The sequence below is a fragment of the Coturnix japonica genome, chromosome 2 (genome assembly GCF_001577835.2).
Source record: "Coturnix japonica isolate 7356 chromosome 2, Coturnix japonica 2.1, whole genome shotgun sequence".
NCBI classification, from domain to species: Eukaryota; Metazoa; Chordata; class Aves; order Galliformes; family Phasianidae; genus Coturnix; species Coturnix japonica.
In genome coordinates this window covers 77,810,703-77,831,210 of record NC_029517.1, presented here as the reverse complement: position 1 = coordinate 77,831,210, position 20,508 = coordinate 77,810,703, and the positions used below count along the sequence as shown (strand labels likewise).

The following is a 20,508-nucleotide window of genomic DNA, read 5'->3' as shown; positions in this document are numbered from 1 at the left end:
GGGGGGGGGGGGTGTCTCTTGCATAAGACTCCAGAAGTAATTATCCATCATTCTGAGTATTTGAAGAGGCATACTGGCCTCACTGGTATTTATAAAGTGCCATGCTGGTTTTAATTAGGAAAAACTGTCATCCAACAAAAGCAACTGTTTCTTCAGACTTCAGTTCAGATTTTGGCCAGCCTAAAGTCTGTTCTGCTGCTGAAACAGCTAGTGATGCTTTGTGCAGGTGGGATCAGACTATGAATCCAGCTGGACACTTCTCTGGGAGCAGCAAGGAGGGGTGGTCTGTGTGACAAGAGAAAAACTCGTGGCAACACAACGAATGGGTGATGCAGAGCTTGGGTTTTCATTTTATTTTTTCTTTTGATCCAATCAGTGTAGGATGAAGGCAAGTCTTGTCTGTAAGTCAAACAAAACTTAACCTGCTTTATAAATTACGCATTGTTTAGCATAAGTACAAGTGCAGCATGTAAGTAGCACATGTGAAATCTTGGTTTTCTGTCAGTGTTTTGTTCAGGATATGATTCAAACAAAGCATATCAGTTATGGAAATGTCACTTATGTATTTACAGGTGATTTTTTTAAATTTTTAATTGAATGGGGAACTTTCTGATGTGTTAAACTGCAAATGTAGGCTGTAAGTCTGCTGCTGTGACCAAGCCTGTGACTGCCTGATTCTACACTGCTGGCTCTGGGCTGTGTTCTCCCTAGTTCTCAGGTGCTCCTGAAGTCCTCTTTCACATTCAGCCTCCAGAAGACATGGAGAGCTCACTAAGAGTGAACACACTAGGCAGGCCTTAGGGTATCACCTTATCAGCAGGCATATCCATTTTCCTTTCTTCTTCCTAAATGTAAACTCCTGTTGTTAGCTACAGAAGCAGCTCAGTTTTCCTCTGAGTAATCATTAGAGAACTAAATAGCTGTGGTAACAATTTGGAAGCAATGGCTTATAGTTTTTAAGCAACACAAATTCTTCTTGACATTCAAAAAGGTATCATGTTGACAATGCAAGCTGCTTCTAGCCTATCTCAGCTTACCTATTTCTTCCTGAAGGGAAAAGTACCCATTTTTATGGAATACAGGGGGAGCCTATCTCATGGAAACAGGACATAGAACCATGTCAAGTAAATTAGTAATCAAATATGCGTGTTTTGCCAAGACTGTTCAAAAGGGCATACCCCACAGACATCTCTGCATCTCTTCTGCTCATCGCTTCATTAACACTAAGCCAATATTGAAAAGCAGACGTAGAATTCCCTCCCTTGCAGAGGCCATTACTCTATTTTTCATTATTTTTAACCCCAGAACAGTGTTATTGGGGTAAATTTGTGGAACTAAGTAAACAAGCTGTCCGTCTTTTTCCTGCCACTCGTGCCAATCATTAAGTGCCTTGTCCAAACATAGTTCCCTTTGTGCTGCCTGCAAAAGCAAGTGCTTACACAGACATCAAGAATAGAAGGCATTGAGAAACGAGGTGTAAGGTGGTAAGAGGAATTTTGAGTAGCACTAGAAATCTGTTTAGTCCTTCAACGTATTTTGTGTTGCTTTATTGGTAGAATTTTTCACCTGGGATATTTTGAAAGTGTTCTGCTCTTATTTCCAGTAGGTTTTGTTATACTCTTGTGTAATTTGAAAGGGAAGAGCTAATGCAGTGTTGAATCAGTCAGTCTGGGTGCTCTTCCTATAATTATGCACAAGACTCATTAATGTCTGTTTAAATAAAATCGGTTTTTTGTCCTTCTCCAATTTTCCGTGATACTGTTGTTCTTGCTTTAGTTCTATCAGAATTGTTTTGTTTGCTTTTGAGTAAGGTCCTACTTAATAGGCTTTACCTTTCTTTCCTTTTACCTGAACTTGCTGGTTTTAAATAGAAAGCAAGTAATGTAGGCTGTTAAGATGCTGATCCTCTGTCTGTACTGCGGTCTCTTTTTATCCTTCCTCATCATGTAGGTAGCTGTGTGAGGTTTTTTCTGCCCAAGTAATGATGGACCTTTCTGTGACTAATTAATCTGTGATATTGATTGACATCTGCTGACTCAAAGGCTAAAGCTATTTTAGAAGTTACAGTATGTACTGAGAATGCTATATAGTTAGTTGTCGATAGGAATGCATAGTAATGTATTAATAATGTATAGATAAAAATTGTGTTCCTAATTCCTTTCTCTTCTATTTTTAACAAAAAATCATATAATTGGGAGATTCAGTGAATTATATTCATCACTTTATCTCTCTTCAGAGTATGTCCAGCTTTGCAGCTTTCTCTACCTGCATAGTTCTTTCAGATATTGCAGTGGTTTTCTAAGGTGTACGCTTTTAGTCTTACAGAGCATCTTCCTCTAGCATCTTTCACTAATGTCTTTGTTCCTTTGCTTTTCTAACTTTGCTCCCAGATGGTTTTTTTTTCCTTCTCTTGTGAAGGCATTTCAGTTTTTCTTTCATTAAGATGGGTGAAAACTCAAGGTATGTGCTGGTTGCGGGATTTAACCACAAAAGGTTGTTGTCTTGGAGCTCTGCAGTTTGTCGTTTTCAGTTGAATCCCTCAACCCAGTTACTTCACATAGAGATTGTGAATTTAGATTTTCCATGTAGGTCAGTTTTGACAACTCCTTGTTGCTTGTAATGTCTTCTAAACTGCATTGCAGTGTGAATACATCTTTATCAGCTGTAGGGTTTTCTTCTAAATAGCACAAAAAACAAATGGAAAGTGAGCTTTGGCAAGCCTGCGCTGCAGCATTAGCTGAGTACATGGAGGTGCATACAGCCTAAATGCTGAATTCTAGGTTGTCACACTTCAGCTGTTACTGGTGCTAGATTTGGTTGGACCAAAGGTGTGGGCTGTTTTTACCATCTGTAGTCATATGCAAGAGCTTTTACTGAACAGAAATCAGTCATTTATTTGATTTTAGTAGATTAAAACTGTTTAATGCTGAAAAGTTGGTATCTTTGCCTCATGATTAATAAAGTAACATATCTTACTTCAGAAGCTACCTTGCAGCTCATGTTTGCTTTCCCTCCTTTTCCTTCCCACAAGCTATTCATGCCCTGGTTGGCTGGATCATAGAATCACAGAGTGGTTTGGGTTGGAAGGAACGTTAAGGTCACCTAGTTCCAGCCCCATTGCTATAGACAGGGATGCATCCCACTAGAACAGGTTGCTCAAAGCCCCATCCAGCCTTGTCTTGAATGCTTCCAGGGTGGATGGGGCATTCATAGCCTTGCTGGGCAACCTTTTCCAGTGTCTGATCATCCTCACAGTAAATAATTTCTTCCTACCATCTAGTCTAAATCTATTCTTGTCTTGTTTGAAATGACTTCCCCTGGTGCTGTGTACATGCCCTTGTAAAAAAAAATCCCTTACCAGCTTTTCTGTAGGCCCTCTTCAGGTACTGGACATCATGTCAGTAGTGGACATTGTGTCTTGCTTCACTGTGCTGCAGGATGAATTGCAGCACAGGCGGTGGTTGGGAGTAGGAGGGGCATTTATTTTGACAGCAGCAAAATCTGATCAGATAAATCTAGTGTTTCACAGCCATTTTAATCGGTGAAGTTGCAGAAAGCTGGAAGAATTAATATTACTTGAGAAAAGCTATCTTAAATCTGTTTCAGTATTCTCCTGAAGTACTTCCGTCTTCTGCTTTTATTGGCTTTTCTGAATTATTTAGATGGGATCTGTGGCCAGAACAACATGCCAAGAGACTGTCCTCAGTTATTGCACTTAGATTTTAAATTATGCTCGAAGAAAGTTGATGAAATCATCTCCTTGTATACTGAATGTCAACTTCTTGTTGTTGTTGACGCAGTTGCTGATAGGCAAAAGCAAATTTATCATCAGCAGACTTCCCAGCAATGTTTTGCTGGGATCAGCTCTGTGGCTCTAACAGATGTTACTTCCATAACTTGAATTTGGAGCATAAATTATGAAATGGCGGAGCCTTGGCTTTATTCCCATTGTGAACGCCTACAAAACACAAAGTTGAACTGTCTGCAACATTTCACATGACAGTGTCCTACAGGGTACTGTAGATAGATGGGAGGGGGTTTAGAGTGTGGTGCTGTGCCCACCCTGGCTTCCATTGGGTTCGTTTGGATGGTCTCATCCATGTATTAAAACATTGCCTTTGTGTCTTGTAGAGTGCTGTGAAGGCAGGAACCAGCCTTTATGAAAACTTCTAAAATTAGACTTAAAATTAAAAGCATCTTGTAGCCTCCGTTTTTGTGGTCATCTATAATAACATGTGGCGGAGCATCGTTCCCCCTTTGTGAGAAGCCTATTCCATCATAACAAGCTCTGTACGCTTTCTCGCTTGATTTCAGTGCTGCTTGTTAGTCTGCACTTTGGTTATTCATCAACTTTGATTATTCACATAACTTCACTTTTGTACAAAAACTGAGAGCTGTGGTACAGCAGCATCAAAGTCATGGGCCGTTTGCATAAAGCTGCAGGTGCTGTCATGCACATATACTATGAGTTGTGCAGGGATGAAAGGAAATGTGTTATTTTTGTCTTCTGACAAGCGTTTTCTTCCTTTGAATCAGCAACATCAAACTGCTGGGACTATATTTTAAGCAGAAACTGAATTAGAAATTATATAATGGAAGAGATTCCATTGAAAGCCTAACATACCTGCTAAGAATAAAATATGCTTTGATGTAAATATTCTGTGTGGCTATTTCATTGGGAAGTACAGCACTTATTATATTAAACTTCATCCCTTTTAAATTCCTGTCTGGGGCTAAAAATCGTTACCCCTATGTCTGAGAAGAAATGTATTGGAGTAAACCTTCTGCAGCGTATATTTGACTGATGTAATGATCAATCTTAAACACGGTCATCTACAAATGCAATGGAAGCTTTGGAAAAAATATGCAGTAGAGAACTGGTTTTGTCTGGGATGTACAGTGCTGTTGGGTTGTCTCTGCTAAGGTCTGAGGCACCCTCAGATGAGTATGCCTTCTCTCACCCACCACTGTTTGTGATTTTAAATCTGCAGGTATTGCTGTTCTAAATAGATACAGTGGCTGAAATAGTATGTGGATCCTGCTTCTCAGGGCAATTTAACTGCAGAATTACAGATTCCACTTGAAGCCTGGGAAAGCAACTTGAAATTCCTGGGCACAGATAGTGTATGTACTCACATTCCCAGTGGTGTAATTGAATGTCATAGGGCATGAGCATGAAATGCTGCTGCAGTGATAGTAACTGCTAATTGATAGTGAAGAGTAGCAAACTTCTGGTTGAATCTGCAAGAGTAATTTTCCTCGTTCAGTGAGGGAGTAGAATAAGCAAACAGAGCCTGCAGAGAGCGTGCTGAGAATCTTCAGCATTGATTGGTTATCTGGATCATGTTTAATGTGTGCTCATAAATCTAAGCATGTAAGTCATGCTTGTGAGCTTGAGGGTTGGATTTTATAAAAAGATTTCCAAAAGTACAAGGATATGGCAATGGAAGCCTGAGCCTGGATTTTCAGGCTGATACGATGACCTGAAGATTATATGTGGTGCAATATCAGGAAATGGAGTACGTAATGGGAAGATAGCACTGTCCAGCTGGAATTATGAATATAACTGGAATCACATACAAAGCTGGAAACTGGATTGGACTGCTTGTCCATTTCCCTTGTACTTGATTGAATAAGGATGGAGGAGGTTGGAAATAGGCCACATTCTCAACGTGCCACAGCAATGAATGGTGAAAAAAAGCAGTGTCTTTAAGATGTAAGGATAACAATTCATTTCTATTATCATAGGGAGGAGAGGCTTGCAGCCTAATCATAGAATTGCTCAGGTTGGAAAAGACTTTTAAAAATTGAGTCCAACCATGACCTAGCCATGCTATCCTAATAACCCTCCACTAAATCATGTCCCTGAGCACCACATCCAAACAGGTTTTTAAACACATCCAGGGGTGGTGACTCCACCACCTCCCTGGGGAGCCTATTCCAGTGCTTAATAACCATTTGTGTGAAGAAGTTTTTCCTGATATCCAACCTAAACTTACCCTGGTGCAAATTGGGGCTATTTCCCCTCATCTTGTCACCAGTGAGAAGAAACCAGCACCACTCTCATTGTAAGCAGCTTTCAGATATTGGAAGAGAGCAATAAGGTCTCCCCTCAGCTTCCTTTTCCCAAGCATAAACAGCCCCAGTTCTCTCAGTCTGTCTTCATAGGGCATATTCTCCAAGCCCTTCACAAGCCTCGTTACCCTTCTTTGGATCTGCTCCAGCACCTCAATATCTTTTCTGTAGAGAGGTGCCCAAAACTGAACACGCTTGAGGTGAGGTCTCACCAATGCTGAGTACAGGGGCAGGATTTCTTCCTTCCCTAGTCCTGCTCACCACACCGTTCCTGATACAGGCCAGGATGCCACTGGCCTTCTTGGCCACCTGGGCACACTACTGGCTCATACTCAGCCATCTGTCCATCAGTACACCAAGGTCCCTTTCCACAAGGCAGCTTTCCAGCCACACCTACCCAAGCCTGTAGGGTTGCCTGGGGTTGTTGTGACCAAAAGGCAGGACCTGACACTTGGCCATATTGAAACTCATACAGTTTACCTTGGCCCATCAATCCATTCTGTCCAGGTCCTCCTGTAGTGCCCTTCTCCCCTCAGGCAGATCAACACGCCCTCCCACGTTGCTGTCATCTGCAGACTTACTGAGGGTGCACTCAATCCCCTCATCAAGGTCATTAATAAAGGTGTTAGAAGTGGCCCCAGTACTGAGCCATGGGGGACACCACTCGTGACCAGCCGTGAACTGGGTTTAACTCCATTGACCACAAGTTCCTAATTCCTTTGAAGTTGGAACAAGAGCTGATGGATAGAATTTGAACTAGAAAAAAATGAACAGGCACTGGATATATACAACTTAAAGTATGAGGAGGAGCTCCAATGTTTGTACAGACATTTGGAAATTCACAGACATGAGAAGAGTTGGAACTTTTGCTTGGAGACCTTTCAGCTGAATTTTCATTGAATAAGCACCTCTTTGGGGAAAAGCAAAGGTTTTTGTTTAACATATTTCTTGCTAAGATCAAAATAATTAAATGTGTGAGGCTGGCTAGAATTGCTTGATCATATTTAGCTTCTCTAATTCTGCATCCTTTGCAGTCTGCAGAGAATCTCCTACTGGACAGCACCATCATAAGTGTTAACTGTAAGGGGCTGTAGTGGTTAAGCAGTTTGAACTATTGCAGTCTGCACTGGTTGATTAAAGTTACCGTCAGTATGTGCTTTCAGATGGCTGGGCACCATTGAGCACAGGATGGTGCATGAATGTCGTTGGTGTGTTGTCTTTTGGCTGACTTCAGCTCAAAACTGCCTTCCGATCCTTGGTGCTATTAGGAGGGAAAGAAACCCCGAATCCGTCAGCTCCTGATGCTGCAGTAGGTCAGAAAGCAGACTATGTGGAGCACTGCAGCTGCAGCAGCCATCTTGGGTGAGCCGCTTGGCTCTTCATCAAATCTTTTCAAAGCTAAAAATGTCACTTCCATATGTTTGAATTTCAGTGGTATTACGACAAGCAGTGCAATATTGGTGAAGGGTGTGTGTGCTGTGTTTTCCACTTCTACTTGTACTAAGCCTGAGAGGAAAGAAAGGACAATTTTTTTATACGTGTAAGTTGAACTGGCTATGCAAATGTTTTTCTGCAGCCCGTAAGTGCTTCTTCAGCAGTGCAGCAGAGAGTCTTTTGGGAGATTATGGTCAAGGAGAAGGAGGAGTGATCAGCAAAAGAATATGAATTATAAATTGCAAAATGGGGTTCAGTAAGGTGGATAAATAACTCTCCAGCTTACCTGGAGTGATGCGTGTGTCCTGAGCTGAGCAGTGGGAGGAATCTGGAGCTTCAAACTGGCTGCAGCATCGGGTGTTTTGGCAAGCTGAGCTTTGTGGGAGCTTCTGACCATCGCAGGCTTAGCAGGGAGCCTTGGAACTGCAGCTGGCCCTGCCCTTAAGATTGTGCAAGTGAAGAGCATCAGTGTATGTGTGTCTCTTGCAACCGAACACTTCTCAGCAATGTATTTGCTATACAGTGAAATATCTAAGAGATCCGACTGCAGAAAAAGACAAAATGTGCAATGATAGTTATGAAATGCTTGTCAGCAAACTCATCCCTCCTAGCTTCTGGATTGCTGTCGTTCTGGGGTTTGTGCTTCCAGCAGTTCTGCTTTGAGGTTATAACTTGAGGTATCTCCTTGTTCCTTGACTGTCACAGCCCCGTGCTCCCCACACGATAGGACTCTGCAGGCCAGCTCAGCTCTCAGGCAGGGTGGGCTGGGCAGGAGGATCACTGCTCATAGAGCCAGACTGCAGGAGCTCCACTTGCAGTGTTTCAGCAGCTGCTAATCCATTTACAGTACAGCTAATCAGATTGCTCTGTTCAGTACCACGGAGACTTGGAGCTCCATGCTTGTAATGGAGCTGGCTGATGCGTATAAACAAGCTGATGGATGAAATCCAGCTAGCGATTGCAGCAGAAACACAGGCTTGTCTGCTGAAGCTCTTGATTACTTATGTTAACCTAGGACACTTACTGAGACAAGTTTTGAAGCTTGAAATCTAGTCTCTAAAACTTGTCAGTGTTTTGGATGGTGGATAGGGCATAGCAGGCTAGTTTGTAGTTTTGTGTCTGAACGCATTGCCTCGAGCAAATTTCTGTGTCACTGTATCTGTTTCAGTTAACGTTAACACCACCGCACAGGGAAAATTTTCAAGAAGGGCACAATGAATCTCATATACCTTTTTGCTTATTTTCATGGTGGCATGCGTTCTCACATTGAAGAAACTCCTTTATGATACAAAGCTAAGCAAAAGACTTGTATTTCTGAGTACTGTAATGCAAGTAGTCAATCCGGAATTCTTACTCCTGTCTCCTTGGGGCTGTAAATGGGGATAGTTTTTATGGTGGGATTTGTAAGTGTATTCATTTGGATTGTCGTGGTAATACTGACTCCAGATTCTTTAGGAAGGCTGGCTTACTGTTCATGAACAATATAGCAAAAAATAGCCCTACCACAAATAAAATCCATTCCCCTTGTATGCTTCAGCACCGCTAACAAAATTGCCATGCAGACCATGTAGTTTTAAAACTTCATTTTAGCTCTCATAACTTCACTGTTTATACCATCTCTGATAATGTGTTTTACTAAACTGTTCTGTTTTCTTCTAGGTGAATCTGGACTGGGAAAATCAACATTAATCAACTCATTATTCTTAACAGAATTATATTCCCCGGAGTATCCAGGTCCTTCACACAGAATTAAAAAGACTGTACAGGTATGTCTGGGGGGATGACTGCAGCTTGAGTAAATTAACTGGCAATTTAGTAACATGAGGTGATACAGTTGTCAGATAAGTACATATGTTTTAAATAAGTGTAACCATGGTGTGAACCACTGTATTCAGTGTGTAGCCCAGCATACAGCAGCTACGCAAAACTTTCAGGCTATGAAATTTGTAGCCTTTTGAAGTGTGGGAGCCCTGAAGTACTTTTTGTGCTGCCTGTTCTTTAGGAATATCATATGGGTTCAGTCCTGTTGGGACTTCCTGTTGGGATGTTTTACTATCAGTTAAAATATTGAGTATATATGCAGAAATGCTTAAATATACAGTAAAAAACTCATGGAAGCAGGCTTTCAGAAACTGTGTATTTTTAAGTCCTTCCACTTACTGCAAATCTCTTGTGTAAAACAACCCAGCAGTATTCTGCAACCTGTGTCCTTTGTGGTGTATTATTTACCAGTTAGAAGTTACTCTGGATTAGGGTGAACCTGGCAGACTTTAAGCACTAGACTCTTTAGGCAAGGAATATGTTCCTGCAAGTGTGTGTTATAACTGAAATGCTTAGTCACACTGAAAAGCAGAACTTGATCCATTTGTTTTCTGTAATATTTTGCTGCTATTAACTGTATTTTCTTCTCGATAAGAGCAGCATGCTGTTCATATTATAAAAAAATAATATTCAAAAAGAAAACAGCCTAATACCAAGAAATAACTAAATGCCTTCTTGGTGTCGTGAGTAGTTTAGGAAATAATTGCTCTTCAGTCAGCTATTTTCTGCCTCCACAGTTGAGCAAAGGAGTAAAAGCAGACTAGCTCCATTCATTTCTCTTGATGTCTGTCAGACAGTTGTTTAAGATTTTGGTGAAGACAGCTTATGATAAATCCAATTTCATACACGCCTCTGCTGAGTACCAGGTTACAGTTCATGACTGCTGCTGTTGTCCCTCACAGCTCCTCCAACTGCTGAGTGTGACACCTCAGCTGTGTCCAAAGTGATTGTGCACTGACAGAGCTGTCAGGAGGGGATTAGAAGGCCTTGGTGTTGAGCTAGTAGGTACTTGGAACATGAAACAGAAATTCTGAAATTGAATGCTCAGTGGAACTGGATAGCAGTATTCCAGTGCTATGATCCACTGAGCTTAGTAAATATTAGTGGGGATGGGGGTTTTTTTTCTGGAGTTTTGGGTGTCAGATTTTTGAACTTTTAAAATCCTGTTTCAGAACACTGGCTGGTAATGAGTGAAAACTTGCTTACGCTCATACTTCAGAAAGTTAAATGAAATTGTTTGCTAGTTAGCTCAACTTCATTGTCTCAAGTATTAATATAAAACGTGTTTGTTACAGAATATTATTTATTTATTTTTATTTGGAGGATAGCTTTGTAACATCTGGAGGTGAACAGTATATTTCTCTAAGCTTTGACCATATCTATCAAAGTATTTCATAAAATCACAGTCAGTTCCAAGATAGGCCACGGGCTGGTCTGCTTGTTATTAGGAGCATTAGAATACTAAGAAAAGCTAAGCTGATTGAACTTGGTTTAAAGAACTGTTAAGTGATATAGAAAAGGTGTACCAATAGTTTAGCTCTAGTAAAATAAATAAATAAATAAACAAACAAACTTATTAATGAGCTATAATGAAGCTCAGTGAATGCTGGAAAACTACATAGAAGGATGACTTTCTTATTGGAGGAAAAGCTTTTAAAGGTAACTCACTCCATCCCTGACTGGTGGTGGATCAGTGTAAGAAAAACTAAATAAAAACTGTTCACTCGGAGTTTCTGGAGTCTTAGTTAAGTGTTTTCGTGTGCTAAATAGCAAAATTAAATGATCTAATCATCCTGAACTGTAGTGTTCCTCAAAGACAGAAATCTCTTATTTCAATTTCTAAGCGAGAATAAAGGTTTCCTGATACAGTTTTGGAAACTGTGTGTGCTGGCAACTCTGGCTGATTTGTATGTGATTTCAAGCAAATAACAAATTGAAGAGTTAGTAACAAAATCTGGTATTTGGATCTATGGGGTTTGTGCTCTTGGCTAGTGTAAGCATTTTTGAGCTGAGTATCAGAATGCTGAGGTTTTGGAGGGTAGAGGTAAGGCATAACATGAGAGCAGCCTAAACTCTCAGTGGTGATAATTCCCTGCTTTGATACGGCGAGAGTCATCGATCAGGAAACATGTAGTAGTCACACGTAAGTAGATGCTAACTGTACTTCCTAAGCATTTCCCCTAACAATAGTGGCTTTGCGTTGTGTCACGAGGCACATCCTCTGTGTTCCTCTCATGGAAAGCACACACAAAAAAACCAGCAGATAATAGCATTTAAATGACTTGATGTCAGATGGATGCAAAGTCCTGTTTAATCCATTAAAATAGCCAAGCTGTAACGTGCTCAGTGTCGCAGAATTCTATGTAGCACTGCAGGATAGACCAGCATGACCCAGTTAACCAGAGTGCATGGGAAAATGGCTGTTTGGAGTAGGGTTTTTATTAAAAGCTTTAAATTCCAAGGCTTGAACTAATGTTTTCCATGAATCCCTTGGGAATACTTGTAAAACCAGATGATAGGATACAGTCGGATGCTTAACTGTGAATGACACTGGTTTACAGGGATTTTTTGGATCTCTTCCAGATGTTGCTGCTTTCTTTGCCTTTGACCATCTATGGGCACGTCCATTTAGCTTACAAAAGAAATGCAACTTCCCAGAGGCTGTAGGGCAGGGATTTTTTTTACCTACTGTCCCTTACCATCTGTCTCTACCACTTAAAGTATGTGCTGGGTATGGTCTGATTGTCCACAGCATGTTCACAAACAATTAGATTGACTAAGTTTGTTATTCAGCAGGTATTTGGAAATGCCTTGCTATTGCAGTAAGGTTTACAGGAATTGATGAAAAGTAGGAATTGGAATCCTCACCAGCAAGTAAGATGTTAGCATTGTCGGCAGAGATTCAGTTACAAAGGCAGGGCCTTTGTCAGAAGGTGACTTCAGAAATTCAGCTGTACTAAGGGAGAAATGTTTGGTGTGGCATTTCTACGGAACTCCTGACCTTCCTTTTTCTTGGTTATAAACACGCATTCAGGATTATTCGTTATTAATTGCTTTTCCTGTAAAAGCATTCCACTGTGAGAGCTTAAGAATTTAATGACTCTTACTGGGAATTTTTGTGCTGAAGAATAAAGTTGATACCTTGTAGTGCTTGGCAAGAGTACAGTTCTTAATGTTATCATCTGTAGTATTTAGAAAATGCAATGGTTTGCTTATACTTGCAGAGAGTTTGGTTGTAGGAACGTTCTGTGGTTACTGTATGCAAGATAGTAAAAAAGAATTCAAGGAATCAGAAGTTAATCTCCTGCATGCTAAAGCCTGTGAGTAGTAAACTCTTGGCTGAGTTGACTGTGTGCCTGGGGATTACTGCCTTGAGTTCTGGCATCAGTCGTGTACTAGAAAATTTCTCTATGGAGCTCTCGAAGGGGAAGAAAAAGAATATACTAAGCACAATTAAAACTTCACATTTTAGATATTGTTGCATGAATTCACAGGTTTTCCCTGCTTTGTACTGGACGCTTTTGGAAGGATAGAAGTTGTGCAGTTAGTGGGAGGATGGCTGGGTGATGTCTAGGCTGGCTGTGGCTGGGTTTTAGTGTGACTGGTTTGCTTTTTTTGTTGTTTTTTTGTTTGTTTTAAACTTTCCTGACATTGTGTTAGGCATACTCAAGGAGAACATGGGTGGCCTTGAAGTTCACTCCAACCCATGTTCTCCAGTAACTCGTAATCCAGATAATTCCAGTGCTGAGAATTATTTTACGAAGATGTCTTCCTGATTTTTTTGTTTATTTATTTTTTACCTTTTTGTTGGGTGAGGAATCTGCTCATGGTGAATGCATGCTGCAGACAGCCAGGGTATTGCTGAATTCCTTTGGTCAGGCCTACCAGCAAAATGGATTGATCTGACTTGAATAGGAGATACCTACTGATAAGTAAAAGGAGGGAGGAGAATGGCTTTCTACATATTTAGAGATTAGATACGGAGCTGCAACTTCTTTGAAGTTATTGTTGTTTTCTGTGGTTCTGTGTATTCTCAATTATGAGTGTCTTACTTATGCAAGAGGCATTTGGTTTGACTTTCTGCAGTGATCATTTGTCTTACAGCTTTAAGTTGCATCATATAGCCAGTGATTGCAAAGTGCTGGCAACAATTTTCAGGTGTGCGCGTGAACCAGCCTGTTTCACCTGCACAAATAGCTTTGTTCAAGCTCCTAAGTATCATTGGAAGGATCTATCAAATCTTGAGCAGTCCAAGAGGCTGCCCAGAAAGGACTTTCCATCCAACTTTCTACTCTTGGTCTGCTCATTACTGTTCTTGCAGATAGTTACATCTAAGTGAACTTTATTTCTGAAGAAATAAGAGGCTTAAGCAGTAGTAAGCAATGTTGTGGCATAAATGTGTGCAAACTTGTGTGGTGCAGTCTATTGTTATTAAGAGCAATAAATTGAATGGTTGATTTATTTACATCTGTTTCTAGAAAATAGTATCAAGGCAATTTCTATCAAATTATCAATAACATCAGGAAAAGCATGATTAAATATGTGAACAGTCCAAAAGAGCCAAAATACTACTGTGAATTTATTATTTCTTACTGTTGTGGATTTGACTGACAGGTACGGCAGTGATTATAGCACATTTTTCCGCCAAAAGCTATTTCATTGGGTAGATACACCTCATATTGGTATTCTTAGTAATTATTGAGATATTACTACATCATGAATGGTGGGGGGAGGAGAAAGAAGAGGAAAAAATGGACATGGCAGTCTATTTCCTTTTCAGCCTGAACTTTTTTGACCAGCTTCCTGCAAGCTCACAGAGCTATGCAGGAAGAGATGGTCACAGCTTTAGTAGGCATTCCCACACCCAGATCTTGCGTCAGTCTTGTGCTGTGGTGGTTGTCTTGTTGAGTCAGATATATCCATCAGTGACCTGAGCTACCAGAAAACCAATGCAGGATGATCATTTGAGTTGTGGCGCAGCAGATTGCAGTTGGATTGTGTTCTCTTCCAGTCTTGCTGCCCTTATAACAGGAAACCGTCACGTTCTTGGACTCTTTCCCCAGCATTATGCTAGCTGAACACGAATAAAGAGATGAACTGAACTAGAAACATAACATTTAAGGTGGTTGGGGCAGGTGGTGGGACTTAGCTCTAAAAAACTATTTTCTTTAAAATAACTGAAGTTAGCAATTTCATTGAGGATGATGCCTAGTTTATAAGAATGTCTGAATATCTCAGAATATCTTTATGCTGACACCAGCATTTTAAAGGAGATAAAACATTAGGGTATCTAATATACTCAAATCAGTTCTTTTATTATGGACTTCTAAAATTTCAATAATGATCTGTTTTGATGTACAAATGAATGATTACCAAAGAAATGGGGATTTTATAAGCAAAGCAAGTTACTCTGAGGCAGAAAGATTGGCAGCTTTTTGTTGGGTTTCCTACCCATTGAGTGTTTTCCCTGTTGTTTAAAACTGGTATTTAATCTGATTCTTTTTACAGGTTGAGCAGTCAAAAGTTTTAATCAAAGAAGGAGGTGTTCAGTTACTACTTACAATAGTTGACACACCAGGATTTGGAGATGCTGTGGATAATAGTAATTGGTAAGAAGACATTCTTTGTTCTCCCACAGTAATATGGGATTATCTTCTTTTTTTTTCTTCCAGGTGTGTGATAAAACACTTCGTGAGCTTAAGTGTATGCCTAGATCTTCAGTTAAAAAACTAATGTATTTAAACTTGCCTGTACTTTGCCATTAACTGGAAGCTTTGACTGCTGTAGTTTTCATTAGCATTATAACTTGATGGAAATGCTACTGGCTTGTCTCTCAATGCCTTTAAAGTGGACAGAACATTTAGCTCTTTATCAGCACTCCCAGTATACCAAACCTATTTACACGCTCTCATGAGATTTGACCATCAAAGCACTTCCTATATTTACTCTTTTAAGCGTTCTATTTAATTCTATTTCGATGAAGGTAACTGTGTGTGTAAGGCTTTTCCAGTGAACTCGTATATTCAGTCTTCAGGCCTGTGTGTAATTCAATTGTATGTTTAAAAGCTGTTTGAGTAAAACATGCTGTGTTGACTTCTTTCATTAAAAACAAACAAAAAAAGGCAACTGACTCTTAGCAAAGTTGTAATTTTTACCTAAATGATGTAACTTTAATTCATGTCTCCTCTGCAGTTGGCAGCCTGTTATCGACTACATTGACAGTAAATTTGAGGACTACCTGAATGCAGAATCTCGAGTGAACAGACGTCAGATGCCAGATAATAGAGTTCAGTGCTGTTTATACTTCATTGCTCCTTCAGGACACGGGTTGGTATTAGCATATGTTAAGCTTCCTATCTCTGTCTTCGTCTCCGATAAACACTCAAATTTGACATTTTTACTTAGTTACTTTTCCTAAATGGCCTGCAGACCTGGCATTCTTTTAAGCACGCACCTGGAGAATAATCCTTTGTCCAGTGACAATTCCAATATTGGCATTTTAGATATATTTTTTTTCAGTTATTATGCAGTGTTCCACCTCTTCTTGCTTTTTAACTTGATCAGACTTCTATCTAGTGGTAGAAAGAGAGAACTGCATTTCCAGAGTGTATCAGATGCAGGCTTTGAGTTTGGTTGCGTAGCACTTTATCATGTATTACAACTGATTAATGTCATCAGAGGCTCTTAAAGTAGTACCTTCAAAATAAGGAGGAGGAGAAAAGTAAAGTATTCTGTTGCATGGATCAAAAGTAGTAAAGCTTTGCAAATGAAGTGACAGAAGAAATTCTGAGAAATATTTCTTCGGCAGTGAACAGAAGCTGCTTTTGTTGTGTAGGCTTACCTTATACACTTTCTCACCAATGTATTTATTTGTTATGTCAATTTTACTCCATGTACATTTCAATTTTAAATGCAAATATTTGAATATTAGGCAGATAATGCTTCATTAGTTGTGCCAAACTAATATTTTGTGTTGATAAAAGGGAGAATAAGCCTTCCTTTGTGTTAATCAATTTTTTAAATATGCATTTGAGATTGTTAAAAAAAAAACATTTATCTTTTTTTTCCTCCCTTTTTTTTATTTGTTAAAGCCTTTTAAACCCATCATTGCTACAAATTGCTTGCAAGGAAAAATTCAAAGAAATCAAGTTTTAGTTTTGACTATAAGTTTAGAAGCTGGTAAAATATTCCCTACATTGATATTGTATGTTGTTGTTAGAAAAAAAGTTCACAGTTGAGTTAGGTTTGCATTGTCTCTTTCAATTTTTGAGGTAAATGACTGGAGTTGTTCTGTAATTGAGGAAATTAATGGAGCACAGAGAGAATCAGTGCTTCTGTTAGCATTAATTTCCTCTTTTATAAAGCTCTCTTCTCTGAAAGGACATTACTCACTTCCTACCTGGTTTTTGTGGTGGTTTAGTCTTTCACTGTGCTTCCTGTGAAGACAGCACCCCGTGCAACTCATGAAACAAAATATTTGTCACCCTTAGTGCATATTTAAGGCATTTCTAGGTGAACTTGCTTTTGTTTGTCCTAATGACTTAATACCTCTGTAAAAAGCAGACTTACTGCAACTTCTATATACTTTTGGTCCTTCCATTTAACATGTTTCAGTGTTGGTAGCTGGTATCCACACAAACATCTGAACTAGCAAGTTAGGTGGTATGGGACAGGAGAGGAAGAAGAGGCTGGTAGAAGGGTGATGAATTGCAGCCTCTTCCTGCACTTCTAGGATCTTCATGTGAAGTCTTCATGTTTGAGTCTCAAGTGCTGAAGTTGGAACTACTCTGCTTTGACTCTGCTGCCCATTGGCGCAGTGTTGACTTTGGTAGTTGTTTGAGTTGAGGAGAGGGAAAGCATATTTGGGAGAATGGATAGTCACACCAGTGCTTTTAAACTCAACATCCATTACTGTTGAAAAGAAGCATGCTGAGAAGCTGAAAAATTCAGTAGCAAGTAGAAAATATTGAAGGGAAACTAAATATGAGTCCTTTGGCTTTTTCTTTATTCATTGATGTATGTGTGTATGTGATTTGGAGGAGAAGCTAAATTTGAATACCAATTGAATCTGTTGCTAATCCTAATTTCTTTAATATGAGAAATAATCTTGTTAAATCCTTTAAGTGAATCCTTTAAGACTGACTAAACTTGCTATAATTCTAAGGCATTAATACATTGAAACCTGTGGCTTTGCTTTAGCAAGCAGGAAATGTTGAACATTTTTACCCGCACTGGTGTTTTTTATGCAGCCGTATGGTGGTTTTTTAGTTTGAGGCACTGTCATCAGCTTTGATAACACTCTGTTGTTAAACACAGTACTTAGGAGATGAGATGCTTCTGCTTTGATTGTCCATAGGCAGTTCTTAGCTGTCTTCAACAGCACTAATAATAATAAACAAAACACAACTCGTGAGCTTTGCAACCTTAGTAGGAGAGTTTTTATCACGTGCTTAAAGTAGTGTAATTTCATCTAGCAGAAATCTCTTGTCTGCTAGTAACATTAACTTACAACTTGCTTCTCTAACATTGCACAGTGGTATGGGATTTCCTATTGCAATTATAAGTAGTCTTTTGAAATTCAAGCATCTGTCACTTATAAATCAGTGCTTTAAGAATAGCTGTCAAGACAAATCTTAATTTGTATGTTCTAGTTTAAAGCCTTGCAATTTATATTCATTAATGCTGTCTTTCAGTCTTAAGCCTTTGGATATAGAGTTTATGAAGCGCCTGCATGAAAAAGTGAATATCATTCCACTTATTGCCAAAGCAGACACACTTACACCCGAGGAATGCCAACAGTTTAAAAAACAGGTGAGCTGAAAGATTAATATTTACAGCGTGGGATAGCTTAGTAACCTGGTCCCTATGGAAATTGAGATGCAACTTCTTACATGCAAGGTTCAAACCCTGAAACAGTGACTTAAGACAGCAAAGCTGAGTAATTCATATCTCTAGATTTAATTGTATTTCTTGGTGAAATAATCTTGGTTCTGTCCTCGGGGGAAGATGATTTAAGTGTAGCATGGTTCTTGACAGGTGAAGTATATCACTGCTGAGATAAAAATCAGTCAGGGAGGGGGGGCCTTGGAAGATTTATGTTCCCAACAGTAGTTGTAAAAAAAATAAGGAGAGGGAAAAGGAAGAAAAAATAAAAAAGGAAAAAATACAGAAAAATAATAACCCCCCAAAACTTGTACACAAAAACCCCCCAACATTTAAAATATTACATTATTACTATTAACATGTCAATGTGAAAGTGAATGTCATAGATGCTGCATCAGGTAGTAGCTGAGAAAAAGTATACCTGTCCATCAGTCTTGTCTGTAGCAGTACTTTTTAAACGTGTTAACTGTAGGATTGATACAGTTGACATTGTTTCCTTACATTTTTACCAGTCTGGTGGTAATGCTTCCAAGTGGCTTGTTTTGACTATGTGATCGGAATGCTTAATCTTTGCTGTGTTGTACAGGGAGGATAATGAGGACACAGAACATGATGAAACAAGGTGTGAGGTTGATTTCATCAAACTGTGTCAAGTTCTAGTCTAAAAAATAACAGGTTCTTCAAAATGTTGATATTAAGAGATGCCACATGTAAAATTCTTTATACAAGATTGAATATGAAGAGATGTTTCCTGCCTTGGAGAAACAGTCAAGATGCTGTAGACCATTTTGGTTTCTTCTCACATATTCAGTCTTTTTTAGATGTAACCCTATATAAAAGGTTAAAAATGTAGAATGTAGCATATTTCTTAATACATACACAATTTTATCAGTGAGCTGATCTTAATTAGGGCAAACTTTCCAAAGTGAAACTAAATCTCCCAGTTTGCCTGGGCATAGAAAACTGATGGATGTTTCTGCTGCCTTGCACTGATGGATAGTATTCCATTAGCTGTGCAGACTCCAGTGCTAAGCTGTGTTCTCCTGGCAAAGAAATTATGGTCACGCTAATAATCCCTTGGAGTAGCCTCATGGTGTTAAACCTATGCAAGTTTCATGTTGTTAACTTCAGTAAAATGGGTCTTGTAAGTCAAACAGAAGAAGGGAGAATCAGATGGCTGCAAGAAATAAATTATTGGAAGAGTGTGACTTTCTCAAACAAATAATGTTTTGGGTTTTAGATAATGAAAGAAATCCAAGAACACAAAATTAAAATATATGAATTTCCAGAAACGGATGATGAAGAAGAAAACAAGATTGTTAAAAAGATAAAGGTAACATTCTTTTTTCAAAAACTGCTTTCTTTTTCTCTTTGGAGGGTGGATAGAGAATGAAAAGTTTTGTCCTTAGGAAGGAGCCCACCAAAATTTTTAGAGGATGGGAAAAAGAAAGATGTAGGGCTGTTCTGAGAGTTGCTGCTTTCCACTTGAGGGAATGAAATTCTCCTCAGAGATGGCTTAGGCCCTTTCTTGAGTGAAATTCAGAGTGGGAACACTAGATCACGTTCTCCAATAACAATCTATTATAGATCACTTACTTTTTATTTATTCTGACTCTTTGACTTTTATCCACCTGCCACGTTCTGTTTAACTGGGAGCTTTGTAAGAAGCAAGGATCCTCTTTCAGAAAGGTGTTCAGTGGCATGAATGCATGTGCGTTACATTATAGAAATGTTGTCTGACTGATTGATATTCTGAAACTGTAATGGACATGAATGACTAAAGAAAATCTATAGGGCTGTCAGGCTGTTGAAAGGCTTCTTGTTTACTTGTGTCTTTTGGTTTACTCTTTTGTCTTGAAGTCCATCTTGCAGTGTTAATTTTTTTTCTCAGTAACTTTTAACAGCCTGTAAAAGCTTTTACATCTTTTGTTACTGTGGGAGTTGCATAAGACAAATAAAACGCAAGTAGCACAAATTAAAGTTATTCTGGGACTAAGATATGCTGGCCTGGAGGAGAAGAGGAAGAATAGAAGCAAGAGTGAAAGCCTAAAATACTTGATCTTTGTATGCTGTTTCTTTCAGCTGTTTGAAGCTGCTCTTGGCTACTTTGCTTGTTACACTTGATAGATTCTTTGCTTCAGCTGAAAATAAGAACTTGAAGTAGTTCTTAGGCAAATCTTAGAAATCTGGGTAGAACAATCCAGTTAAAGTTGTAATCATTGATTGTAGCCATTGGCGTTTGGAATTGATGATTACTGTGCAAGAATATTAAATAGGAAATGGTTTTGCCTGTTT

At 39.2% G+C, this 20,508-nt stretch overlaps 1 protein-coding gene across 6 annotated transcripts in view; it reads left to right on the top strand.

The window, feature by feature from the left end:
* SEPTIN7 (septin 7) overlaps nucleotides 1–20,508 on the top strand; it is a 63,497-nt gene that overhangs the window by 30,055 nt on the left and 12,934 nt on the right. For all 6 annotated transcript variants that reach the window (XM_015855049.1, XM_015855047.1, XM_015855046.1 and 3 more), the window contains exons 4-8: nucleotides 9,169–9,275; nucleotides 14,839–14,939; nucleotides 15,523–15,657; nucleotides 18,024–18,141; nucleotides 19,454–19,546. In XM_015855049.1, the coding sequence (XP_015710535.1) occupies nucleotides 9,169–9,275; nucleotides 14,839–14,939; nucleotides 15,523–15,657; nucleotides 18,024–18,141; nucleotides 19,454–19,546 (554 nt within the window). The remainder of the gene's footprint in view (nucleotides 1–9,168; nucleotides 9,276–14,838; nucleotides 14,940–15,522; nucleotides 15,658–18,023; nucleotides 18,142–19,453; nucleotides 19,547–20,508) is intronic.